This window comes from Neoarthrinium moseri (assembly GCF_022829205.1).
Source record: "Neoarthrinium moseri strain CBS 164.80 chromosome Unknown scaffold15_Wmoseri_CBS_16480, whole genome shotgun sequence".
Taxonomy (NCBI): domain Eukaryota; kingdom Fungi; phylum Ascomycota; class Sordariomycetes; order Amphisphaeriales; family Apiosporaceae; genus Neoarthrinium; species Neoarthrinium moseri.
In genome coordinates this window covers 201936-228234 of record NW_026055129.1, presented here as the reverse complement: position 1 = coordinate 228234, position 26299 = coordinate 201936, and the positions used below count along the sequence as shown (strand labels likewise).

Sequence of the window (26299 nt, the reverse complement as noted above, 5' to 3'; positions counted from 1 at the left end):
CTGTTCTTTTTCTTGCAACCTCACCGACGTCGATATGCAACGAGGGCAGACAAAGCACTTCCTTCATGCATACGGTGGATTTGTTTCTCTAATTACGTTACGATCCGTGCCGTCTCATCGCGCGGCGTGCCACGCAGAGTTGCGGCGTTCTTCTTCTGTACTACGCTATACAATGCAACGAACTCTAATCTCAAGTTGAGCCAACCCTCGTTGCGCGAGCCATGCGTTCCAGTACCGGGCCCGCCTTTCCATGGCTTTAACGTGGGCGCCATGTCTTACTTTTTACATCCCGACTCTAGGGCCGCCTTTCTAGGCGGCAGCGGCCTTTTCTGCTTCCTTCTCCGCCCCTTCCTTCTTGTCCTCCGCCGTTGCCTCGGCGGGCTCAGCGACGCCGTCTTTCTGCTCCTCGGCCGGCGACGGCTCCTCGAGCGCCAGCTCATTCCTGAGATCTGGGAGGAACCGATCGATGCGCTTCCACGTCTCAACCCACAATTTCTCCTGGCTCGGGTCTTTGCTGGGTGGCACGAGGTATCCACTGCTCGACATGAACAGCAGGACGTTCTTGAGGTTCTCGGGAACGGCCTCCTCCTATACCAACTGTTAGCCCTGACCACTGAGTCGCTCGACAGACCACTGTAGACTTACCAAGCTATCACCTTGACCACTGTTCATGAGACGGTCCATGATGTCGATAATCTTCAGCCAAAGATCCAGCATCCCGTCCCATTTGGAAAGGAGAACCAGGTATTGTAGGAAGACCTTGCACAGCAGCGACGCCGCCTGCACCCGTGTCTCACTCATGCCGTCTCTGTCCGACGAGTACACCTCTGGCTTGAGCAGCTTCAGAATGAGGGGGAACATGACCTCGCCGAAGATGGCAGTCCATTCCTCATGGCCGCTGCTCGTAAGATCTGGCGAGAGCAGACATCTCTGCAATGACGAGAACGCGAGATGACGAATCTCCCTACATGGGTTGGTGCACTGTGTGCTGAGGGCTTGGAAAACAGGCAACCAGTATGCCGACCACGCTAGTAATCAAAATGTCAGTAAATTTGACTTCGGAAGAGGATCTCTGGGAGCTCATACCTTCGCTGCTTTCCAAGTGTGACTGCTTCATGAGATGAGGTATGCGGGCAGTCATGTTGTGTATGAGGTTGATCGCCTTGACGCCACGAGATACCACCGCATTTTCACTACACGCTGTCAGATGCGATCCTTCAGCCGAAACTAGCCTTGCATACCTTGGTGTTTCCTTCTTTGGACGAGCACTGCGAGGCCGCCTGCTTCCTTGTTCGCCTTTCTGTTCTGCCACGGCACCAACCTTGGCGGCCGAGGCAAAGTCATTCAGTAGAGATATCGCAGCCTCATAATTGTCTGCGATGATTGCAGACGGTGTGCCCGACACGCCGCCCTCGAGTATGTCGAATACAACGCCCGATGACCCCGAGTGACCAGCGAGCGTGCGCAGCAACACCCAGAAGTCGGGGGAAGTCATGATCTCGCTTCGTAGAGGACCTGGCTGGCTAATGCACAGCTTCAGACCTTGTAAGACTAGCTGCGCAGTCTTTGCCAGCATATCCTTGGGGAAACTGGATATTGTGTGAAGGAGTACTGGGGCTCGGACAAAGTCATGTTCCTGTCCGGAGAGCGATTAGCACGAGTAAATCAAATAAAGGTTTTCGTCATAAAACATACATAGCTGGCCTTCAGGATGCTGAACTGGTAGAATGCCACTCTCGACACCAGTATCGAATGATGCCGACTGGCGTCACGCAGAATGGCCTGGAGGGCATCTGAGACTTGCTTGCCGAGCCTTTCCACAGTTTCCGCATCTCTCAAAGCGAGGACTGTGCAAAACTCCAGGATGTAGACAACCGCAGGATCGTATGTTGTCTGCTTGCGTGCTTGCTTTGCACTACCTGGGGAGGACGGTAGGCTTTCTGATTTGACGGTGATAACGGGTACCGAGGAGCTGTCGTCCTCTGGGAGTTCGGCCAAGAGTGCTTCCAAGAGGGGTTCCAATGCTTGACTGGGGAGATTCCTGCAATAACGACTATTAGCCACCGACATAACTGCAGGGATCAGCGCCAACTTACGAGATGTTCGCAAATACATCGCCCATGTGGCAGGCGTTTACGCAATCAACAGTGCTAAGGGTACCCTCCAGCTCTTCAGCCGATGGCTCAGGAGGATCATCAGCCGCATAGCTGGAGATGTATGATGACAAGGCGGAGAAAAGCCCAGTATCCGCAGACTTGGCTGCCCGATCAATGACTTGAGACGGCGTCTGCAGGGGTATCGTAGGTATGGGGAGCCGGTCAGGGTCATTGGAAAAGAAGGAGGGAATTAGAGAGTTAGTGAAGAGGTTGAGCCAGATGCGGACAATCTGGAAAGAGTTGGTTAGCATGGCGAGAACATAAACGAAGCAGACAAAATCAGACTTACGTATTGCCAGCCGTCGTCGATGACAGCCTCGCTTCCAGTAACCACACGGAACAAGACTAGGGTGGCAAGCTGGGCCTTGAAGTCTCTGCCGAGCTTAACGGCAAGCTCACTGACCATGACGCTCGCACCGTCATCTGACACCTTCATCTCCGTGTTCAATGCAGTGTTCGTGGTGGTATCGGTTGCTAATGTCGTCATGCAACTCAGGCAGTAGATGATGCGATCAAGCGCTTCTGTAATGCCATACTTGGAAGCAATCCGTGCGCATTGATCGAAGCCAGTTACGACACGAGCAAAAACAGCATCGTCTGTGGCAGACATGAATACATAAGACAACGTAGAGACGATAGGTTTCCAAGTTGAAGCAAACATATCAGCATCGTATATGTTCGTATCGCAGATGATCAACGGTCCAGCGGACTCGGTCTTCAGCAGCAGTTCTCTCCAGGCGTAGTCAAACGCATGCTTATTGTCATGCTCATCGGGGAGGATAATCTCGTTCGATTTGATGGTATCGTAAATCGCGGAAAGGTACTCAAGTTCGAAGTCCTTGCCGCCATTCTGACCTCGGAGGTTTCGGGCAAAGTCGGTCAGACTCATTCGCTTCTGGCCCTTGAAGTTTGGGTTGTGCTGATCTGTATTCAGCAGGATGATGGCGTAAGTGAGGATAAACACGGCATCCTCGTCCGCGGAACCGGGAGGAACGTCGCTGGAGATATACTTCTTGGAGAAGGTCGTTACTATTCTCTCAATGAGAGCTGATTCGCCAGGGAGACGGAAACTCTCCAGGAACAAGCGAAGAGCTTCGTCGACACGCTTTCCGTCGAACTCAAACAGCTCTGTGAACTCCTCGAGTAATCTCTCGTTGCCCTTTTTGGAAAGGTATTCGCCCAATTTTGACTTTGACAGTCTGGTGGTGCCCTTCAAAAACCTGGCTACCGATACTGGGTTGCTGATGTCATCTATGATTCCTTCCGCTTGCAAGAAGACAAGACCCTTCTCGGGTTTCTCGTTGAACCTGGTTGTACCCTTGACAATGGTCTTCTTTCGCTGCCTTTGCTCACGAAGAGACATCCTATCGGGGTATCCCTCTGTCGTAGGCGTCTCATCGAGTCTCTCCGCAATAGATTGGACATATCCCAGAAGGGCGTCAAGGCAGAGGGGCGGAACGCTCGTGGTGCTCCAGGTAGCTGAGTCCGGCAGGGCACTCCTTGACAGTAGTCCGATCATATCCTCGCACATGTCCATACGGTCAGTATCGCAATCGTAGTTTACGAAAAGCTCCACCATGAAGCTTGGAATTCGCGCCAATGCCCCGACACTCTCAACCATGGCTTGCCGGGCATCTGGTTTCCGAGTGCCGCCCTCCATACCTAGCTTCTGCCGATCCTTAACCGGCACAGGTGTCGACCTGCCGCTACTTGATTGCGAAGGTGGCGGCTTTACGAGCTTCGGAGCTTGGGGTATGCCTTCGTACAGGGACGGATCGATACCAGCCTCGCGTGGAATCTCAACCGGAGGATGTAGGCATGCCACGAGGTACGATAGGAAAAGCTCTTGCTGAAGCTTTAGAACGCCACGGCAGGTTTCGAGAAGTGTGCCGGCAACAATCAAAGCCTCTTGGAGGATGGCCATGTTGTCTGATCTTACGAGTTGGAAGAGATACCGACACAACTTGTCTTCAGCAACGAAGGCCAAGGCTGGGTGTCTCGCAATAGAAGGACCCGCCACTTCCAGGGCTACGTGAATGATTCGTAGTGCCATGACACGCATGTTGTCTCCCTGGGTCTTGTCATGAGGATCCAGCAGATCGACAAGAACGCGGAAAAGCTCCTTCATCGATGGCAGGGAGTACGGCTTGATGTCAAGCTCCAAAGGGTCCTCCTCGGGTGTGTCCGCGGCCGCGTTGCTGGCCTCTGCCGAACTCGAAGATTCTCGGGGTTCTTTTGGCTCCTCTGACTCCTTGGCTTCCGTCGTTCCCTTTGGCTCCTCGACTTCCGGGGCTTCCTGGGCCTCCTCCGCAGGCGGGTTGACAGGGGCATCAGACGATGCAATCACGTCATTTCCGTTCGTTGAAGGGACCATCTTGACAGCATCCATGTCACCGTTTGTCTGCTTGTCCAGGGCGTCGAAATCATCGCCGGCCTCGACCTCTAGGTGCTTCAGGTGCTCGAAGATGATCTGGCACATCCGCACCATGGACGCCTCAGCCGTTCGTCTCAGAAGCTCAGACAACCTTGACTGGCAGCACATGGTCAGGCCGGTCTCCATCATCTCACAGACGCTCTCATCGCTGAGGAGTGCTCCACCGGGGCTGGACAGCATATCCTCCATCAAGTTCAAAATCATAAGCAAGACGACCTCATCCTGCGCGGAGTCGCTGGCCTCGAAGCGGCAGTGGGTGATGGCGGTCGAGAGTGACTGCATAGCGAGGGCGAAACGAGGCGACTCGGGGCTGATGAAGCCGTAGGACAAGAACTTGCGGATCGCCTTGAGGGCGAGAATGGTGATGGGTGCCGATGTGGCAGAGGCCTGAATGACCTGGAGGAAAGGGTGCAGCAGGGCGGGCGCATCGAAGGCGTGGATATCTGTGGTATGGGAGGTCAGCAAATACTACTACACCTGGAGAAGGTGGGCCGCAAGACCGCAGGCGTGCTTCCTCACCTTTGCAGTCGGATAGCTCATGTCGCAGGCGCCCAAAGCCAGCCATCAGGGGATTATCCTGCATGCTCTTGCCCTTCTTGCCGCGCAGCCCCCAGCGGTTGGCCACGCCAATGTCTTGCGCGCCATCCACGCTGATGTTCGCATTCGAGCTTCTGCTACCAGGTCGAAGCATGGGACTCGGGGGCCCAAGCTGCACCGGGTTCGGGTTGCCGCCGAGGATCGAGGAGACGGAGGACTGGGCCCAGCGGGCGTGCTTGCGCATGACCGAGGTGACGGATATGCACTCGTTTATGACCAAGGAGACGGGGTTGACTGCGACGGCGACGGGCCGGCTGCGGAACTGCGCGCCGGGCGCCTGGTCGGTTCGGACGGGCATGGTTGCTGTCGAGGTTCGGCGGCCAGAGGTGTGTGAGTTCAGCGGCTCGGCCATGGGCTGTCGTTCTGGGACGTCATCGCTCTGCGCATCTCGACTCATCCTCGCTTCCGCGGCAGCACACGTCGAGCTTCGAGGACCGTGAGCTTGGCGGGTGTAAGTGTCGGGCTTTCGCGTGAGGTGTAGGTGCAATTGATCCGTTGGAAATGGGCACAGGATCCAAAGTAAAAGGACAGGAGCTCACACTAGGCTCCCACTCCCACTATTCGCCTTGAGGTTTGCTTTGAACAGCTGTTCGAAGCGACTGCAGACGGTCGCTGGTTTCCCTACACGTGATGGGCGAGCCGCTGCGAGTATTCGATTACCCAAGATAACTTGGGTCGGCGATTGGTGTTTTTCCGAAGATGCCACCTTGACTGACTTGAGGTCATAGGTTAGGAAACAGGGGAGCAGGGGAGGTACCTAACCCAGATAGGTACCTAGATAGACTGGCCCACTGACCCACTGGGCCCCCTTACTATAGGTAGTACTTACAGTAAGTTACCACCTTGCACCCCGTCCACTGTAAGATTGATCTGCAGCTCCCGACCCCCTGGGCCTTTCAGCTGAGCGTACGTGTCCTGGTTAGCGCCCGTTACGCAGCCAGAAATGTGAAAGGTCGCTAATAATAAGATTTCCAGCCGCGCTCCAATTCTTTTACGGAGACATCCGGTAGACCATCACATGCATCAATCATTTGTCGATGAGCGACCTTCATCCGGTGCAAATTGTAATAATGTCATGGAGGCATCCCATCCATCTACGTCTAGCACGGGAAGCTGCTGGCGGTCACCTATTGGAGTTGGTTTTATGAACACAGTTTTACTGTCACACCGTTAATCCGACCCGACGTACTGTGGCAAGTCTATACCGATCCGTACTTATACAACACCAAAGGGTCAGGTACCCTGATTGATTGCTTTGTCTGTAATGGTTCATGCACCGTCGTCGTGCAATACCTGTGATCCGATGACACCAAATGACGCCAACTCCGCCAGCCTGTCCTTTGAAACACTGTTATACACTCGAGCCCTAGCCAAAACAGGCGTCCCGTCAAGCTTGCGCTCCTGTCTTCAGCCTAGCCCGGCAGGCTGTGTCGAGATTCACAGCCTGATGGTTCAAGACGCACGCCGCGCTTCTCTGCTCTAATGCTGAGGTCTAGATTGCTATATTTTGGGTTGATAGGGTGGAGAGCCCCAACGACTGCGCTCACGCGTCCGCCATCTTCCCTTTGTTCTTGCTCTCCGCGGACTTGGCCTTCACCTTTTCCGCAGAGTCCTTGCTATTGTCATTCGACATCTTCGAGCCTTCGGATCCTGTGCTCTTCTTGCCCTCTTGCGTCTCGAGATCTTTCATCTGTTCCTTGTCCTTCTCCCACTGCTCGCTGGTGCTGCCGAACGCGTCCTTGGCCTTCTTCTCGCGTTCCTCCTTCTCCTTCTCCTCCTTTTCTTTCTGCTTCCGTTCTTCCTCCATTTCCTAATTTTGAAAAGGTCAGCGATCCACATGACGATGTGCCTCGGTACCAGACGACTTACCTCCATGTGCTTGATGTCGTCCACGCTGGGCTCATACAAATGCCAAATAGTGTAGTGAGGCAACCCAACGACCGAGTATTGCATACGTTTTGCCATCTACGCGATCTAGTCAGTTGGGTTCTTCAATGTGTGAATAAAAGGGCCACAAACCTTTCCGAAGCCCTCGGTTTCGGCGTGCTTTTCGAAACTGAATGCTGGGAAATGGACGCCAGAGCGGAAGACTCGAGCCTTTGCGAGAATGCTGACACCACCTACTCCGTCGATGTCCATTTCCATGTCTGGGTCGCCATATGGATCGCGCAAGTAGGCAAGATGCGGGCGCCACGTAGCGTACTCAGCGTAGCCCTCCACAATCACGGCGTCCTCGTCAAGGGTATCAGCCAAAGCAAGTGCCGTCTCTGACTCTTGCCAGGAATTCAGATCATAGGGCTGTTCGCCTCCTAGCCAGTCGGGCAGCGGTCGCCACACATCTGGTGACTGATTAGCACCGGGGACAATGAGATCCGGACACGATCCCGGATGGTCATGGATGGATGAGTGGAGCTTACTTGGGACTATAACATCCTTGTTATGGCGCATGAGATCCTCCAGAATGGTGAATGGGGCGGTTTCGACATCGACATCTCGCCAGTACACCCAAGAGTGATAGGGGCGCAGGGCAGCACTGAGCAACCAGTTCCGGGCTTGCGCCATCAGCTTTCTCCGGCTAGCCTGAGCAGCGAAGCCGTGGCGACTCTCGACGTCTTGGTTGACCTTCTGGCCAAAGTCCTTCTCGATGATCTGAATTTCGCCGTACGGCTGCTTCGGATCCTCATCGGCCTGCAAATCTTCGAGTCTCTCGACCAGAACGTCAAGGGTCCGGTCCTTGGAGTCGGACACGAGAAAGGCGAGATCGATGAGATGGTGCGGGTAGGTAAAGTTGCGCAGGTGAGAAAACATCATGTTGAGATGAGGCTCGGCGTCTCGCAGCGGAACGCACAGCAGAATGCGCTCCTCCCTCTCCCACCCACGCGCTGTGCCTTGCACGTTTGTCAAGTCGTAGTACCGCACAGTATCCAACAGGACGTCGGCATTGTCGCTGAACAGCCCGAGGGAGAACACCGAGAGTAGCGGCCCACTCCCTGGCCATACGAATAACCCGAAGAGGGCGGCCACGGCAGCTACTATGCCAAGTCGTGTTAGCAGTTTCCGTCTCCGACGTGTCGCTGGCGTTGCGGCTCGAGGCTGGAATCTGCACAGTGAGACAAGACAAAAAGTCAGCTTGGGATCTCAACCGAGAGGGCTTTGGCGCGTCGAAAGCGAAGAGGCACCGGAGGGCACGGGCACTGACCTGTGGGGAGAGATGTCGAAGGTGTTGTCGCGAGGGTAGCCATTCGCATAGGCCCCAGAATGATGTCTTGGCATCATCTTGGAGCCGCCGGACGAGGCATACGACGGCAACATTCGACAAGCGCCAGCACGGGGCCGGCAGTTGGGAGCGCGGGAAGGGCCAAAGGCAGAGTCGAGGGTCGGTTGCGCGTCGACAGCAGGACCCTGAGTGTGAATTGAAGACAGAGAGCGGAGCACCAGTGAATCGCAGTCACGGCGTCGTAGGGGGGCAAGGAGGCGGCCGGGGCCTAGGGAGTCATGGACGGCGGCGAGCGTGCTGGAGATGGCGGCCGGGAATTGGGAATGATACAATGCAGCGCAAGGGCGTGCGCCTGCATGCGATGGCGGGACGTCGTCGCTGCACTGTCTCGCACACTCGGTGCCGTCGTCGTCGTCGTTGTCGTCGTCGTCGTACAGGGACGGAAAACACAAGGTGTCGTCTTCGATTAGGGTCAGAGAGGATCGATCAGCCTTCCAGATGAGGAACCTATCGCAATTTGGCGAGGATGGAGCGCCAAGCCAAGTTTGCCCAAGCTGACCCAGGCACTAAAATATACCTACCACAGGGTACGAGGCCGCGCTAACCAGGCCAGGGTGGTGCTTATTTAGGTGGTCACTGGTGGACGGGCGGGCGGGCGAGCTGAGTCAACGCCCCCCTGGCCCGCTGTTGGCTGTGCAGATTCAAGACGGAAGAAGAAAAAAAAAAAGTAGGGGTTCCTTCAGCGGCCTAACCCCCTAGTTCGTCTGCAGTGCCGCTGCGTTCCCGGTGCTGCGGCCTGCCAACGCTCTGCTGTGGCCAACTCTAAAACCGCTGGTCGATTTCAGGGCCAGGCTAACGCACGTGCCGTCTCGGTTTCGGAAGCACTGCGAGACAAGGATTTGGTGAGAGTAGACTCAAGTTACCCTTTTGTGTTAGTTTCATGACGCACGCTGATGACAGAAGCAACGTTCTCGAACAACTCCTGGCTTGGAGCAGAAACTTCTGCCATCTGATAATGCCATTTTTGTCTTTTTAAGGTTTGCCCGTTTGGACATTTGACGTACACACCGACCAGTTTTGTCTTGATTTACTCCCCGCCTCATCCGACGCTTATCATAAGCGCAAAGACCCAAAAAGCATAGACGTAGCACTACCTCCTGACTACCTACATAGTGATAGCTGGTCAGCGAGAGCCGTTTCCATGCGATCAGCAACGATAACCGAGTAGTTACCAAGTATGGACGGCAGGGGCGTGTCTACTGAACAAAGCCACAGGTGAGAGCGGGCGGGACCGCCTGTGCCTTGTTACGACAGCGATAACAGACTGTCACAGCAGATTAGTTATGCCTCGACCGACCGAGATAGCAACTATTCATATTCCAAGGTGCTCTAAATTCTAACATGCTATGAATGCCGGGACCCCAACTCCATGTAATGCATTCAACAAAGCAGCGCTTCTCCATGCAAAACGACATCTCGATTCTGTCTCGTCAAACGCTTGACGACGGGGCTCGTGTCTTGCTAAGACCTGCCACCCTCCGCCTCTCATTCTCCTCCTTGAGATGCATGGCGTCTCGTTCTTGTATAGTTGGCCGATTCCGAGACCAGCCGCCCAGTGCCAGTATGACGGCAATACAAGAGACAATTGCGCACACACGCATATCATCGTCGAATGCGCTTGCGTAGACATGCCTGATGGCATCTAGCTGAGCCTCGTCGAGCGCGCCAGCCGAGGATTCGAAGGCTTGAAGGATTCTAGGGTCCATGCCGGCCAGTTGTGATCTGACGCTGGCTCCTAGGATAGCGGAAGACGCTGCGATTCCTAAGCTGCCGCCTAGAATTCTGGTCTGGCTGAGGAACCCTTGAGCCGCAGCTTTCACTCCTAATCAGTAAGGCACTTGGTTGTGGACGAATGGAGTTCCACACTCTACTTACAATGGTCCCGTAGCGATGACTGAATATTACCCGCTATCGTCGTCCCCGCGGCCGAGAGCCCGAACCCAAGGCCGATAAATACAATGAAGCCGAGGGCTTTGGCCTCAAGGTCAACTGAGTCGGACAGAGTTGACAGCAGACCGCAGCCTAGAGCTACGAAGCAACTCGCCATCACCATGGTTTCGCAGGTCCTATCCTTCTTGCCATTGATGAAACCAGAGAGGACGGAGCCAAAGGCGCTTGCTCCGAGCATGGGTAGCAGGTAGATGCCGGCGAGAAGCGGGCTCTTTCCATTCACCACTTGAAGTCTAAGTGGAAATGCGTAGAGCAACAGAATAAAGGGGAAACCGAGGAAGAGCGTGTTCAGAACCGCCGCGCCGTAAAAACGGTTCCGCATCAGGCTCATGGGAAGCGCTGGTGCTATCTTGTTTGCCCAACGCTTGTCAACAAGCACCTCCCACGCTATTAGAGCTCCCCAACACGCCAGGCCGGTCAGGAGCGGCGCCAGGAATGATGCCCGATCCCATGATGCGCTGCTGCTAGCGGTTTGAAAGGGGTAGACGACAAGAACAGCTGCGGCAATGAGCAGTACAGAGCCTGGGTAGTCCAGTTCCCTCCACCTTCTTGGCTCGGTATCTGGCAAATACTCTGCTTTCGGCCAAGCCAGGTAAAACAAAGCCATCGACACGAAACCGACAGGCCCACTGAATACATGTCAGTGTGTATGCACCAAATTGGCATATGAGACTTACTTGATCCAGAAAACCCATCGCCAAGTTGTATATTCAGTCAAGATACCACCCAGGACGGGTCCAAGTACGCCGCCAACGGCGATGACAATTCCTACAAGACTCGCCAGAAACTGCTTCATCCTGGCTGGTGTTATCTCAATAAAGATGATCATGGTCAACGAGTACAATCCTAGGTCGTCTTAGATCGTCATTTGCGGTTTCTTTCTCCGGTTACTCACCAGAACCTCCAATACCCTGGAATGCCCGGCAGGCAATTAATTGGTCCATAGCCTGGGCGAATCCACATCCCATAGAGAAGGCGAAGAAAACCACATATGCGAGCATAAAGGCATTCCGCCGGCCAATGACATCGGATAAGCGAGCAAAGAAAACGGAAAACCCCAGGTAGCACAATGTATACGCGAGCGCCACCCAGTTTACTGTGTCCAATTCATGGAACTCGGTTCCAATCGAAAACAAACTTGTTGCTACGATCGAAGAGTCCATCATCGATAAGAGTAGGCCAAGGCAGAGTCTAATTTGCGCTTGTAAGCAATACGAGGAACAATGCGATCGAATGAGTGCATACCCAAGAGCAAGCGCCCAGAACCGTGGAGCTGGTAACTCCTGTCTAGGATCCTGGTCTGTGTCTCCATCTGAAGTCGTTGGGTCGACGGGAGCCTCCCTCACAACCTTGGGCTCTTCATCATCGGTAGATAGCATTGCTGCTTCCTGGCGTCGCTAAGACCCGTGCAATATTCTGAACGTCAGTCAAGGCACACGTACAAATGGGATTCTACGCCTATCAGCGGTTGCTTCGGTGTCTCACGGTTGTATTACCAACAACCGTCTCACAATTACGCATGCACGCTCAGTTATATATGTCGCCATAGAATGATTTGAGGACCAACAGTTCGTTGAGTCTAACGAGACAGCCTTCCGAATGCGAAACTCAAGTACGGCAATCGGGGTAATATTGTGAGTCGAACCCTCTCTTTGAAATCCTTCGAGACAATTTTCGAAACAGCAGCAAAGACACAAATTCTGGTCAATAAAGACCAACAGGTTAGTTCCGGCCCCCACGAGGAGCGCCTCTCGTTTGTCCTTACCACTATGGGAGCGACTAAAACTCGCACTCGCTTACCATAGTCCTCTTTTCTCACAATAGCTTCGGGTTGACCCCACACCGCCCTCACATTTATCATTTAAGCGGCCGTAACCACTTGGGGTCTGTCAGCCCAGCGCAGCCAACCCGCAAGGATGTCTCCTGTCTGTCCACAAGAACAAAGCCATCAAACTGACTCGGCCGTACTCGCAGAATCTTGTTGCCGATGTGATGCCAAACTGCGGCGTGGACAACTTTTTTACGTACGAGTACGATTTCCTAATCCGGTACCCTCAGCCGCGCTGTGGCTAGTCGACCCTGTATGTAAGTCACGGCCGATTGCCTTGTCTCTTTTGACATTTGTATGCTAAGTATGTAAGCCCACCATGTCAGCCGGAGGGCTGCTGACCACCTTGAACCGCCGATAAATCGCACCGCCCGTCAATCTTGGGCTCTGCGGATGCGGATGCGGGCTCCCTCCGGATAGGAAGTCGATTTGCATCAGCATCACTTTCCCGGCATTCGAGGTACCACCGGTGAAGCACCATGACTTCAGCCTTCAGATGGAACCGCGAAAGATTGGTCTGAAAATCGCGGTTGCGCCATTTGCACTGAGCAGCAACACGGAAAACCAACAATTCATCATGCGAACTGTCGTGCTCTGTAAAGTTCCGGACTGATTCCTTGCTCAGTGGAGCTTCGACAGGGCACAGGAAAACAGCACCGTCGTGCCGTAAGACGACATCTTGCAAAATATCCTTTGATGCACTGTTTCAACACTTAGCTTGCATTATGCTGCATTTCTACAGGCAGGTTCTACGGTTGTGGTGTGGTCCTAATCAGGAAACTAGAAAACTCACGTAGGAAACCCTCGTACAATGAAGCGTGTTTGCCCATCACAGCGCAGCGGGCGGGCTGCATGTCGAAGCACGGTGAGGGCCATCTCGACAAGGTGATTGTCAAAGCCATTCCTGTGATATGGGTTGAGCTATTTCCTTTCCAATGAGTGAATGTTGCCTGGCTATTTGTCATGGGCAAGGGACATGGCGGCGCTGGCAGCGAATCAATTACGCTTTCATCCTCCTCCACTCTCCCGACCATTTGGATCAGTCTTCACACCGTTGAAAGCGAGTCGGACCGCAGCAGAAGCATGTAAGAAAACCATGGTGTCGTGCGCAGTACCTACGAACAGTCGACGGTTGCAGGCCAACTCCGACAAGATCCAGATGCATTTTGACAACCTCGGCACTACTTCCTGGCGATCTCTGCATGTACTACACGACATGCACCATTTGAAGGCATCTGCTTTCTGTCAACCTGGTATCACCACCTAGTATAACAACGGCATCGTACGAGATTGGCGGCCTCGCTCCAGCCTCATCAAGAATAAAAGGCCGCCCAGCAAAATTAGCCTAAATAAAGCTTACAGGGGCTCTAAGCGCCCATTCTATCCATCTTTTCAACTGCTTCATGACGACTGACGCAAGGCTTTGGAGCTTGCAGGTTTGAAGAAATTTGGGGGCCAAAGTAGCCAATGAAAGGTACGTCACGAATGAACTCCTGCTACTTCATGCAGCATCGCAGGTCGGCCACTCCGAAAGCCTTCTCACCTCAAAATGATGACGACAAAGTTCCTTCGTGCATGTTGTGGAATTTGCAAAGCTTGCAGTGCTGAAATGGGTGCTATACCATCGGGTATAGAAATAAGGTTTGAATGTTAGCATAGGGCTGTACCGGTCCCCGTGGGAAATCCTTCGGGTCGGGATCAGATCCGCGCCTCTTTTCAACTGGCGCACCGGCTTTCTGCAACGTTGGATCTGTGGCTAAGGGGCCTTATCATTGTGGGACGCGTCAACGTCTGTCCATGCTCACCGCAACTAACAGCCACGACCGGGGTGTGCTGCTTCGACTTTTTCTAGAATCCTTCCATGCTTGCGGCCTCCGCCTGCCTGGTTCCCAGGGTTCTGCCGGACGCAAGCACATGGCGGCAGGGGAGCGAAGGCGCTGTCAAATGAGCCATCAGCGAATATGCCAACCCCTAGCCTTTGCCGCCGAAGGTGGCATCATAAAGGGTATTTTGGGGTCTGAAACCCCGGCGTTCTCTCGGTTCCAAGGTGCGTCGTATGCAGGTCAAGATTATAAGACGTGGGATATCAACGGGGGCCCAGGGTATCAATTCCCCTGCATGGCAAGCACCTTCTCTACGACCCGGCGAACGATGGGCCTCGGCAGCATGGCTTCAGAATGTTTCCCATCTGAGATGTACAGGGATGGCATGCTACCAAGATAACGCGTTTCATATGGGTACTCGGTGATACTCTGTAGTTGAGCAATATCGGTCTCTTGGCTATCTGGGGAACGGCAGAGTATATCACAGCCTGGTCTCAAGAGATGGCAGTATATGTAGGTCCGCAAAACCGTCCTATTGAGGAGCAGAGGCTCAGCATCACCTCTTCTGCTTCTTTCCTTCATTCAATTGACGTATTTCATTGGAAGCATTGCTGGTAACTTGTTGTCTCTTTGCTTCAGAATTTCTGTTCAACTATCAGATTTATGAGTACGAATTTATTACACTTTCTCGTCCATCTATATGCTGCATTCATTCTTCAAAATCAAAAGCACAAGAAAATACCGTTACGGGCGTTTCCCATGTCTTATCTAACTTGAAAACACATCGTTCAAGGATTGATACCTATACCGGCATCCGCTCGACCCTCCACCTTGTCACTTAGACAAACCCTGAAGAATTTTTCCGCCACAATCGAAACTCACGCTCACACTCAACGGATATTGTCGAAGTACAGTCGTGGCGTTGTTGAAGCGCAGTGCCATGGCTTTCTCAACCTCTGGATCCAAGTGGTCACCACTGGATGACTATCAGTCTGAGTCAGCTTTTTGCACTACCCTCCTATGCGCCTATATGCCTTGCTGACCTACCAAAGGTACCAAGTTAAAGCTTGGGTGCCCTTTGCCGGCCCCAGCCAGAACAACATCGAGGGACAGACCTCAGATGTCTCAGCTGTTCCCGAGCTGAGCTTGACGGAACCCGAATTCGACGTTTCGGAGCATCATTATGTTGGTGATGTAGCTTCCTGCAGCCACCCCTATGGAAGACTCCATTGCCCCTCGCATAATACCCACGATATCAGTGCCTGTCATTCTGAGCTTGGAGCTTATTCTACGGCCGACTTCAGCCATGGCAACTCTCACTTGGCAGGCCGTGCAAACGATTACCACCGCTCTGCATCCCTTCCCCCGTCACTCGAACGCTACGTACAAGACCCTCAGCACCACGAGAAAATATCCACGGGGCATGGCATCAAGTGTGTGAAGAAGTCCAAGAGATACCACAAGAGCAAGGCGCGCAAGAACATCGCAACCAAGGATATGAAGGTCGTGGATAGACGCGACGAGTACCAACAGCAATCCAGCGCCGACGGCCGAAGCGGGCGCTCGAGACACGGCAGCTAATACACGTATCACCAATCGTTAGCGCTAATTTCGCGCAAATTATCGCGCCTGCGCTGGGCCGTGGGCGTAATGTGTAATCGTCAATGGAGGATGGGGGAAGCAGGGTGCTATCTTCTGTGGCGTGCCATGGAGTATAGGACAATAGGGGATACCGGGGCGATTAGGTCCGTGGCTGGGCAGGTCTCTATTGCCCGCGAGAGCGAGCAGCGCTCGCGTCTATCAACACACAGAATCAGGCATGACTTGTAATGCCTGCGTTATCAATTGACGTTCATGTTGCCTCAAATTGCCCACGCGAAATTCAGTTGATGGCCTCTCCGAGTGATAAACCACCGTTTGAGGTTGTACAGTGGCCGAAGCAAATATATCAACCGTTATGAAAAGTGGAAGTAGAGCTTGCAGATTCTTGTTAAGCGACAACAGGTACGCACGTGAATAGAGTTGGCCATCACCAGCGATGACAACACTTTTGCAGTCAGAGAGGTATTATTCAAGTAAGCATATTAGTAAGCCCAATCATCAGGGATATTGAGGTTTTGTATCTAGAACACAGCACGTGGCCTAAGTGGTCCGAGTTCTTGTCAACAGAACATAATGGTTTGCTGGGAATATGCGCTGCTGTTTCATCATCTTCGTGTGCGACAGAAGCATAGAAATACTAGTCAATGCCATGTTTCTACTATCTATTCAGGTACATAATTTGCCATGGCAGAAGCGCTTTGTAGTCTTCCTAGCCGCTGCTGTTCCTGGAGAACTACCTGCCATGGTTACCAAGAGACCCAGCTGTCGCGGTGGTTTGGTGTGCGAACTAGCTTGGACAGCTTTGGCCATGACTTAGGTTTCAGAGATTTGCTTTCAAGATGTCTCGAAGTTCTCCAGACAATTGGCAAAGAGATTCCCTAGCCTCAGGCACATAATGAGCCTTTTCGTCGCCTTGGGATGTACTTGAAAGGGTGCTTGTTGAGCAGACACAAGTCATACAGCCTCGATAGGCTCTCAGTCGGAATGCAAGAGAATACACAGCGGAGAATAGATGGGCTCTTTGATATCAAGATCCAAAGAGCGCGCTTGGGCGCCGAAGGTTTGCTAAATGCTCGTTGCTCAGTGCCTCTTTGTATTGATGACGAAAGCAGAACAATAAAGAAGCGCAAGGATGAATGTTCCGGGGCTCCTTCACCAACCAGCAGGTTGTGTAACTGCTGAGATTGCCGTAACTCCATGCTTCTAGAGCCCAAGGCTCTGATTCATGCAACTGAATCAGAGTCTGCAACAATCCGCATTGAGTCAATCTAGTCACCTAGCCACCAGGGGATGAGCCACACCCATAGTCATCATTCGGCAGGACCTGTTCCTGGAACAGATACCGTTTCCTTTCCGTATGGCCTTCAAGATAAAGTACTAGATATGGATCTCATATGGAACGGATACCGGCGGCAGCCCAATAAGGGGACGATGGAGATCTTCCGACAGATGCGGCCGCGGTTGCTTCCGCTGGCGCAGCGCATGTACGGGGACAAGAATGTCATTGGTATCCGCTTTGGCCGGCACAAAGGGACAGCGTACATCCTGATCTACTTGCTGAAGGAGCCTGAGGGCGCCGAGGGCCACGCCTCGGATGAGTTCATGGCGCTCAATGCTAACTTCTACGAGGTCCTCAAGGATGGTACGGCTGGCGAGGCCGAGGTCATTGCCGCACTACCGCCACGGATGGTAGAGAGGGATGGGCTGACAGGACTTGGCCTGGTTGATTTATTCGAGATTCAAGTCAACCATCCCATCAGTGGGAGGACGTTAGTCGGGCCGCTTGAAAAGCAGAAGCGCTTTATGGGGCTGTAGCTGCACAGAATTGGGATGCCGTGTGCGTGGAGTGAGTGTTGCTCCTACATTCATAAGCCTGTAATGTTTTATTGAACGCCCGTTCTGCAGAAGTTTTCCATAGATCAAAGGGTTCTAAATCGAGCGGGCTTGTTCATGTATATATGGAAGCAATGGTGCCAGTCTCGTTACAATGCGATAGTCCCCACGGGTCAAGCAGTTGCACACATACCGCTACAACGATATCCGATGGAATTAATGAAGACAGTAATGAAGACGCACTCAAGCTTTCTATGCCATCAGAATTCTAGTCAACTCGTTGCAGGAGGTGTCTGGTTGCCTTACCGCTTAGGTGGCTATACTTAGTGTAGTCATGACGAGAGCATTGGTTGCTGCCAGCCAAGCGGAGGCTAGTTGGAGTCACCCTTTCCGACACATAGCGAAGCTCGACCCCGGCGTAGCTCAATGTGGCCCAACCTTACCGGGCCGACGTTGACAACGACATATACCGCCGGTCCGCTCCGACTGTGCACCTCGGGCCCGTGTGGGGTACAGATTACCTGGCAGGATTCGGGGTTTGCCACGCAACCTGCACTCTTGAGATGACACCTTCCTTCTCCGAACAATCCTGTCATATTATCTGGAATATTGAAGTCTCTGTTGAGTTACTCCGTAATCAAGAAGTAAGCGCTAGACGAACTTCACAGTGGTTATACCTTAGTGCTCACTGCGGCTGTTGTTCGGTGTAGTATGTTACGCTATCGTATTTCCCGGTCTCTCCAAAGCAGCTGCTTATCTGTTTATTCTTCAAGAAGCATTTCCCACTCGAGCTCTTCTCTTATTGACGGCGAGGACGTGACCACCCTCCTGGGCTAGAGTATCGGACAAGATGCGGATCATCATCGTAGGCGCAGGTCTTGGCGGACTGAGCGCTGCCATCTGCTTCGCTAGGAAGGGTCATGATGTCGAGGTCCTGGAACAGCGCGACAGCATTTCGCCTGCGGGGAGCGGGATAAATATACGACCACCCGCATCCAAGATAATGCATACGTGGGGCCTCAGGCCGGATCTCGAGCGCATCAGCGTGGATACGGCGGGCAACTGCTTCCGCAGCCTGCAAACCGGCGCGGTGGCTACCAAGACTGTCGCAACTGATGTAGCAGACGATCCAGATTGGGGGACGATGCGAAGTGTGGTGATCAAGGTACTCGAACGCAGAGCCGCCGAGGCAGGGGCCACGCTCACCTTCAACTCGACTGTGGTCACAGCAGAGGACGAGGAGGCTGGCCCAGTCCTCATCTTGGAGAACGGCTCGAGAATGCAAGCAGATCTCGTGCTGGCCTCGGATGGGATACGCTCCGGTATAAGAGCGCAGATTTTGAGGGACATACAAGATCCAGTCGAACCTTTATTGAGCGATATCACATTGTACGGAGTTCAGCTGGGCAAAAATGAAATGGACGGCGTCAAAGAGTTTGAGCAACTTATAGGGTCACCTTACCTCAACGTATACATGGGAAACGAATCGTTCGTCGTGAGCAGATATACACCCAATTTGGAGACTCATGGATGTCTTTTCGGGATCAAGGGCCAAACGGATCAGAAAGCACTCTGGGATGAGAAAGGGGATATCGACTACATTCGCCGATTTTTCCGCGGATCCTGCCCAGAAATGCGCAAGGTCTTGAGGTTGTGCACGACGTGTGACAGGTGGAGGCTAGCTGAACTGCCCGATTTGCCGCGATGGACCAGCAGGAACGGAAGGATCGTGCTTCTCGGAGACTCTGCAGTATGTTATGTACCGAAATGACTTACGTGACAGCCCACTTATTCATTTCTAGCACGCAATGCATCCAAACGCTGCTCAAGGGTTCTCCCAAATTGTCGAGGATATCGGAGTTCTAGAGTTTCTCATCTCCCAAGATGCCCATGCATCTATAAATATGAGGACCATAACGGGTGACTGGGAACGCATCAGAAAGCCTAGAGTCGAGCGTATCAAGAAATGGGCGAGGACAAACAGCGACATCTTCATCGGCCAGCCCGTGACTGGGACCAAGCAGGCCGACAATTGGCACATCAAATCGCTGAAAAATACGAAGCCAGATATGAATGCACACTTCAATAGCTCAGCCTTCCTGAAATGGGCGCAGTGCTATGATGCTATTGGCGAGGTAAGCTAAAGACCACTTATATTGACCGAGGCATTGCAAGTAACGTGCAGATAGGCAAAGCGATACCTCCTCAATCGGAAGCCAAGACTATAGACCTCGAACGACGATCAAGCCAGATAAGCCATCACCATTATGGGCAACATTCAATTTCCTGGTTTTGATACTGCATTTGGCAAAGCCGAATATGAAATGATGTTCTCGATGGACTGAAGGAAGCGTGACATAATCATAACTGACAACTGGATTGGTAATCCATGGTCTAGATGAATCCATCACCCTAGATCAGCATTGGCAACCTCGGCCTCAAGTGTAATGGTGTAGACGGTACATATCGTAACACTTAAGATCGCCACTATGATTGAGGAGTTGTATTTGGGTCTCGACAACCAGGACTTGAATCTAGGCCTCCCCGTGGCAGTGATTCCAAGACTTGCCACCGGGGCATTCATTCCTAGCATTAAGCCCATGGAGGGTCATGGAGACCCATGTCTCCTCCTTGAGCCTATCTCAGTATTGGGTACGATTGACAGGCGGTAACCCTTCAAGACGATCATGTCTGCTTACCTGAATATCAGCATGGCGGATTTTCAGGACTGCGTGTACCTGTCAAACGATCTCGATGATCATCGGCGTAGACGACAGTAAAGTAACTTGCCTTCAAGTATCTTCCTGCACTGCATCTATGGTACTGAACGTGTAAGCTCGATCTTATAAATAGAATCTCCACTTTCATCATATAGTATATAGCTGGGTCAGAATTCAAGGCCTATAGCCATGATGTGATTCACCACCACATTTCAAATGAGCTCGTCCCCGCAGCTTATTGAGGTTAGTATCGGGCGTATCGACCCACGGGTCTGTTTCTATCATTTTGTAGCGCACTCCATTTGGCATCTTAGCCAGACACACTTGGCCACACTGAAACAAAAACATCACATCATGACCTGGGCACGTCTAGATGTAAGTCCGAGCGGACCTCGTCATCGCCACCACACGAGGAAATTCCAGGCGAGCCATGTGGCCGGTACGGCATGCACCTGCACCTCAACGGCACAGGCGAAGCCAAGAGCCGTGTTGCGGTGGCGCCAGCCTCCCAAGATGCTTGGTAACCACATCGAGCCGTCTGCCGGATCCGGGGTTATTGGCTAAATTGCCCCAAGTACCGGACAGGGCAGCGCACAGAGGAGAGACAGAGAAACGGTCCAGAGTAGCGACAAACAATGCCGTGTCGTTGGTACCAAAGTCCGGCGGCCTCTGGATCCCACCTGAGACGCGGCCCGTTGCTGATTTTCATGGACACATAGTTGCCCACTGGAGGTCTGCGCGGCGTCTCTGCCGATGTGCCTTATGATGTAAGACGGTGAGGGTAGAGCTCGCGTAAAAGAGAGGACGCGCAAGCACAGAGGATAATAGAAAGGAAGAGGTCACATATAAGAGTCCGCCATCCGGATATATGCTAAGGGCCGTCGGGTCTAGGGCAACACCAGGGGGATATGTGGCGGGTAGCAGCGTCTGCGTTGTAGTATCATAGCCCTTGGAAGGGGGCTGTAATGGTTTTGTGGCCGGCGGTGAATAAAGAATGATGCCCTCTCTACGAGCCGAATACCAAGTTCGACAGGGCGTCGCATAGTCTACGGGTGATCGCAGTGTGACCATGCGCGAGCCCGTCTCGGGTACGGGCAGCAGCTGTCAGAGCTGTCTTGTATTCCCCGACACTGCGATGGCATCGCGTCCGACTGCCGCCTGTGCTTTGCGTGCCACGGCAGGACCGGTACTGCGAGCGAGGGGGGCCTGAAAATAGACGGACAACATATCAACTCTTTTTTTGGAGAGAGGGCAGATCCTCTTCTACCCCACATCCTGAATTGTGGTTCAATTTCCCCTCTCTTGCCTAACTAAATGGACTTTATCCCTCTTCTGACTGTCTCCAACCGGCCAAGACTCTCTAGGAGGTAGGTATAGCTAGTACTCCACCCCGGGGCCCCACCAGTATACCTAAGTGATCGCCAGTCTGCCTAAGCGGGCTTATCGTGCAGAATTCGCGAGGACCTCATGACCCCCAAAAGACTTTGGCCTTGGAAATCCTGTCAACTGTACACAACAGGTTCCAGAGCACTCACTGTTCCCCACCCATTCCCCGCACAGGCGGTCGATATGGGAAGGGGGGCAGGGGGCCAGGGGGCAGGGGTAAGGCGGCTCGTAGCGTCTACCTGCGTAACATCGTCGCACAGACCCTGGTAGAGTATAGCCAGGGCTGGGGTTGGGGTATTGGTACGCTCAGGTCGCGCGCGCCTTCGTCGCGGGCCGACAGCCCATATTGCGCCAGTCCGCATTGGCTGGACGCCGTGACGGTGCTGCCCAATCGCAACCCCCTCTGCAATGCCTTGGCCCCCAGCTCCCACGCCCGCAGGGATGGCTTATGCAAGACATTGACCCCTGGAAGGGACTCAGGGGAGTCAGCACTCAGGAGGAGGCTAACTTCGCCGGCGGAAAAATTATGCTTCCTTGAACACCCTCTCGTGCTCTCGCGAGACCTCGACACGCCAGCGAACCCTTCGTGATGTCCGCTTCACACCCTTACTTAGCAGGAGGACCAGTAGCAGGACCCTTGTGAGCCAGTGTGACCCCTTCTGTGTGCCTCGGGCGGCCGCTGGTGCCTTTGAGTGCCCTCAACAATGCTTAATCAAGTCGAGGGAGGCGAGGATCGCCAGCCACTTCCTGTCGGATTGACAGAAGTGCATGGATTTTGTCCTGCACCCCGGATTACACATCCGCACAGGGTCCCACCATCTCCGGACCTAAGGCAACTTGCAAGGAAAATCTTCAAAAGGCCTGCAGTAGCACGTGGGTTGTAGCCACCTCATCTGATTGATGCGCTTCTTCCGCGGTCGCAAGAAGTACTGTAGCAAGTTGCCAAGCTATGAATTGGTAGAGGCCTATGTACATCTGTCGAGACCAAGTCCCACCCCTTTTTTGTACACGTCATGCTCTCGTAAGTCCTCATTCGCTGCGTGTCCCACAGCGCGGTTGTATCGTCCCTTTTTCGCTCCCCTATCCGACCCAAGAGGTATCGCGACCCGAAAGTAACCTTTTAAAAATGACTGCAACCTTCCCCAGACTAACACCCGGCCAATGGGCCCAGTGGGTATCATTGAACGAAAGAGTAAGCCGCGCCGTTAATGCCGCCGGCTCCTTGGTGGGAGCCCATCAACCCATAGTCCACGTGCATCATGCCGTCGTGAACATTGCCGAACTGCGCATAGTCCATCTCATCAGATCCACCCCAGAGCATCCCGTCCAGGTCCCACAGACCCTGCTGATCTAAGACACCCATGAGCCCGAAACCCTCGGGCTCCAACCCAATCGGTGACATGTGCAATTCCGAACCGTCGGCCATGAGCATGCCATGGTCGGTCACCAGTCGCTGCAAGGGGCTGTGGGCGCGCATCGTCGGCTCAAGTTGCCGCGAGGCTTCGTACATTCGCCAGACTACCTCGCGGCTTCTCCGAGCGGCTAATGACCAGTCTTCCATGGCCTCGAGCAGTTCCAGTACAGTCTCCAGTTGCTTCTGCCAGTCCGGCACACGGGGGCTGTCCCATTGCCAGAAGATACTGACCAATGGAATCATCGCAGCTTGGTAAAGGAACCAGACTGCGTTCCAGCCAGACATCTGGTTGCGAGTCCACTCGCGGGAGATGTCCTCGATAGTAGCCTTTGCAAGGTCACGACAGGCTTCAATGGCTGCGATGTCGTGCTCGGCTGCATGCGAGGCTCCGCTGCTGGCCAGATTGAGTAGGACGGGGCGATGAAGTAACATTCGTAGATTCTGATACCTCCACTTCATGATGCAGCGCACAATGTAGAGAGGCTCGGCGCAGGGGTCGCTGGTCCGCAGTAACCAAGGTAGATTGCTGTACCAGTTGACCAGTTGGCCATCTAGGTTGACACGGTCCTCAGCCCGCAGCAGTGGTGAAATTGCAAGCATATCCTGAACGCCCGTGGCAATCTTGCAGAACTTGATGTTCTCGATGAGAGGAAGTATACCTGCATGCTGTGCCGAGTCGCGACCAGAGCTCAAGCCCGCTTCAGGGACGCGAATGTTGATAGCTGGGCCCCATCTGCCGAAAGATGGGCGCCCCATGGTTGTTGTGGCCCATGTATCAAGGCAGAAGAGACTCCACCAAGTTCGCCGCCGGGTCTCAGCTGCGGCAACTTCATTGTTACTGCCGCTTGCGCCAGAGACTAGGCTCTCTCGGTGAAGGCCGAGAGCGCTGGCCATCCTGATGGCTGCACCAAGAACGGCGTTGGCCATGTTCGGCCGGTTGATATAGTGCAGATAGTAGCCACCGATAAGAGCCAAAGCCTGGACAGTCTCAATGTGGCTACTGCCGAAAGAGTCCATTGGCAGGTGCTCCATTGCTCTGTTGTAATAGTTCAGGTGGTTGTAATCATCTGATTTCATTGCAACGATGCTTCCCATGGCGAACACCATATTCAAGATGGCAAGCCACGGGGCATCGCATCTCTGTCCCTCGAGGTAGTCCGCCCGGAAGGATGCTTCATCAAGCATTGGGATGAAGACGTGTGTCCGCTTGAAATATGCGTCAATCAACGTCTGGCCCTTCCAGGACCAGGGCACCCTTTGTGGTTCTTTGCAGTTTGTGCTCTTCTGCTTCATGATTGGCATGTTGTGTGCCATTTCGACACTATTGAGTGGTGGCGTCAAGGAGCTACGAAGACCGGGCTGGACTTTGAGCATTACCATCAATGCTGCTTTAATCGACGATGCTCCTAGGTAAGAGGCTTGCCGGTCGACTGAGAGTGACAGAGCATTGACGTCGTCCGCCTCGACCGGGATGGGGTCTCGTCCCCGACGCTCCTCGTCCCATTCTGTGTCCCTCGTGGGAACTTGCTCAAGGCTTGAAATGCCGTGCTCGATCGCTGATAGTGGTGGAGATTGCAGACCAGCCTCGATAGGCGAAGCATGAAGAGGAGGGGATGGCATTCCATTCGTGGGGTCGGCGCCTGGGCGATCTAGAAGGTTGAGAAGCTCTTGGCGAGATAGCGGTAACAATGCCTGGGCTTCATGGTTGGGATAAAGTCGTTTGAGGATCGACCGGCACTCTTCTAAAGACTGGGAGAGTGCCTCGAGTGTTTTCCTGGAGGGAATAACGCGTTGCCGGTGCTTGTCATAGAAGCAGCGTTTCGGTGCCCTACTTGACAAGCATTGACCACATGGCTGTTGTCCATCACAGCGACTGATGGATAAATCAATACCGCTGCCATAAAGTAGGGCTCTTGAACGGCTTACATCTTGCGGCGCTTGCACTCAGCACAAGCATGAGGTGTAGTAATGCGCTTGGCAGCGCTGGTTCCGCTTGCTTTAGAGCCCTCTATCGACTCTGTTGACTGCTTTCGGGGAGTAACCCCCTGAACTAGAAAGGATGAGAAGGGCCGTGAGAAGAAAAGTGCGCTTCGGTGACTTACATGTGTGGAACATTCCACCCTGCGTTGGAATAGGGATGGAAGGTGCCATGACTACTAAAGAGTCTTCACAAGGTTGAAGTCTGATATGTCTCAAGGTCACACAGTTCTGATAGGCGAGAGTATCGAGATCTGAGCGTGGTATGGATGAATGGGTTTGGCCGACAACCGAGAGGGCGGAAGGCCATAAAGATTTATATAGATATATTCACGTTGCAGCCGCGTATTGTGGGGTAGCGGAGAGTCTGGGGATGAAGGGTTGGCCAAGATGGAGTGGAGTAAGCTGTTCGAGATGCCCGCCCTAGCACCCTGGGTATCGTCAGGAACAGATGATCAATACCATAATCGTATATAGCCCAGCGCTATAGGCCACGGCAGGCCCTTGGGGTACGAACGGACCCTGATTGTTGGCAGTCCCAGAGGAAACCAATGTATGGGTGGCAGCACGCATGTGGGGATCAATGCCGCGTCTTGAAGGCGATCAAGATGCTACCCCCGGGAAGGTCTTAAGAAGCCTGGTTCAATATACTTGACGAAAGGGTGGATGCTGGCATCAAAGACATCTGCCATGATACCGCGCGAGGAACTGCTGATGCTCATCGGACGTCACTGGCGCGCAACAGCCGATTGGTACCACGCCAAGCGACGGGCCCGCCAGAGAGTTAAAACCAAGTGATGGGAGATGAGCTCGGTGATGGTGGTTTCATACAAAAGACGATGGCCATGCCGGGTAGGGCCAGCAGGGGGGAGGGGGGGGGGAAGACAAATCAGGATGTCCCATTAAATGGTACCTCAATCTGGAGGCGGCTGCTTGCGTGTGGTGGCCCAGACGCCCTCCAATGGCTAGAGCTTAGTAGAGACAGTCCAAAATTCGGACAAACTCGCTGTTGGGCTGAGACCAAGTCAATGAACGGTGAAGGAGAAGAACGGATGAAAGGCAAGGTTTGGTGCCTGGGTCGCCCCGATTCCCCAGAAGAGACTAGGCATGGGGGAATTTGCGGAGTACAGTACCGGCGCTAGAAGTCGAAGGGAAGTTCTGCATCTGCCAACTGCAACTGCTATTCGCTGCGTATGCCCCAGTTTTGCCAGGGGCACACGCTTGTTTTCCAAAGGACCACGGCCGTCCTTTACCAATGGCTGACTCATTTTCGGCTGGAGTATCTCCTCCAGTCGGTCTTCT

The 26299-nt window shown here is 53.5% G+C and overlaps 8 protein-coding genes across 8 annotated transcripts; 3 read left to right on the top strand and 5 right to left on the bottom strand.

The window, feature by feature from the left end:
* Nucleotides 1-309: 309 nt before the first annotated feature.
* JN550_005098 (uncharacterized protein) lies at nt 310-5584 on the bottom strand (the record flags this gene model as incomplete). Its single annotated transcript, XM_049316688.1, has 8 exons — nt 310-588; nt 646-1028; nt 1087-1193; nt 1242-1636; nt 1696-2041; nt 2097-2386; nt 2446-5033; nt 5110-5584. 8 exons carry the CDS (start codon nt 5582-5584, stop codon nt 310-312), a joined length of 4863 nt encoding a protein of 1620 aa, XP_049172899.1.
* Nucleotides 5585-6730: 1146 nt separating this feature from the next.
* JN550_005097 (uncharacterized protein) lies at nt 6731-8429 on the bottom strand (the record flags this gene model as incomplete). Its single annotated transcript, XM_049316687.1, has 5 exons — nt 6731-6997; nt 7057-7152; nt 7207-7526; nt 7605-8219; nt 8387-8429. The coding sequence occupies 5 exons, from the start codon at nt 8427-8429 to the stop codon at nt 6731-6733; spliced, it is 1341 nt and encodes a 446-aa protein (XP_049172898.1).
* Nucleotides 8430-9894: 1465 nt separating this feature from the next.
* Nucleotides 9895-11793, bottom strand: JN550_005096 (uncharacterized protein; the record flags this gene model as incomplete). The annotated part of the gene is made up of 5 exons (XM_049316686.1): nt 9895-10277; nt 10340-11043; nt 11092-11260; nt 11310-11605; nt 11660-11793. 5 exons carry the CDS (start codon nt 11791-11793, stop codon nt 9895-9897), a joined length of 1686 nt encoding a protein of 561 aa, XP_049172897.1.
* Nucleotides 11794-12564: 771 nt separating this feature from the next.
* Nucleotides 12565-13407, bottom strand: JN550_005095 (uncharacterized protein; the record flags this gene model as incomplete). Its single annotated transcript, XM_049316685.1, has 3 exons — nt 12565-12943; nt 13036-13146; nt 13358-13407. 3 exons carry the CDS (start codon nt 13405-13407, stop codon nt 12565-12567), a joined length of 540 nt encoding a protein of 179 aa, XP_049172896.1.
* Nucleotides 13408-15005: 1598 nt separating this feature from the next.
* On the top strand, nt 15006-15646 carry JN550_005094 (uncharacterized protein; the record flags this gene model as incomplete). The annotated part of the gene is made up of 2 exons (XM_049316684.1): nt 15006-15061; nt 15118-15646. The coding sequence occupies 2 exons, from the start codon at nt 15006-15008 to the stop codon at nt 15644-15646; spliced, it is 585 nt and encodes a 194-aa protein (XP_049172895.1).
* A 1404-nt stretch (nt 15647-17050) lies between these two features.
* On the top strand, nt 17051-17482 carry JN550_005093 (uncharacterized protein; the record flags this gene model as incomplete). The annotated part of the gene is made up of 1 exon (XM_049316682.1): nt 17051-17482. The coding sequence occupies one exon, from the start codon at nt 17051-17053 to the stop codon at nt 17480-17482; it is 432 nt and encodes a 143-aa protein (XP_049172894.1).
* An 868-nt stretch (nt 17483-18350) lies between these two features.
* On the top strand, nt 18351-19644 carry JN550_005092 (uncharacterized protein; the record flags this gene model as incomplete). The annotated part of the gene is made up of 2 exons (XM_049316681.1): nt 18351-19250; nt 19303-19644. The coding sequence occupies 2 exons, from the start codon at nt 18351-18353 to the stop codon at nt 19642-19644; spliced, it is 1242 nt and encodes a 413-aa protein (XP_049172893.1).
* A 3139-nt stretch (nt 19645-22783) lies between these two features.
* JN550_005091 (uncharacterized protein) lies at nt 22784-25171 on the bottom strand (the record flags this gene model as incomplete). Its single annotated transcript, XM_049316680.1, has 3 exons — nt 22784-24848; nt 24947-25070; nt 25123-25171. The coding sequence occupies 3 exons, from the start codon at nt 25169-25171 to the stop codon at nt 22784-22786; spliced, it is 2238 nt and encodes a 745-aa protein (XP_049172892.1).
* Nucleotides 25172-26299: the final 1128 nt, after the last annotated feature.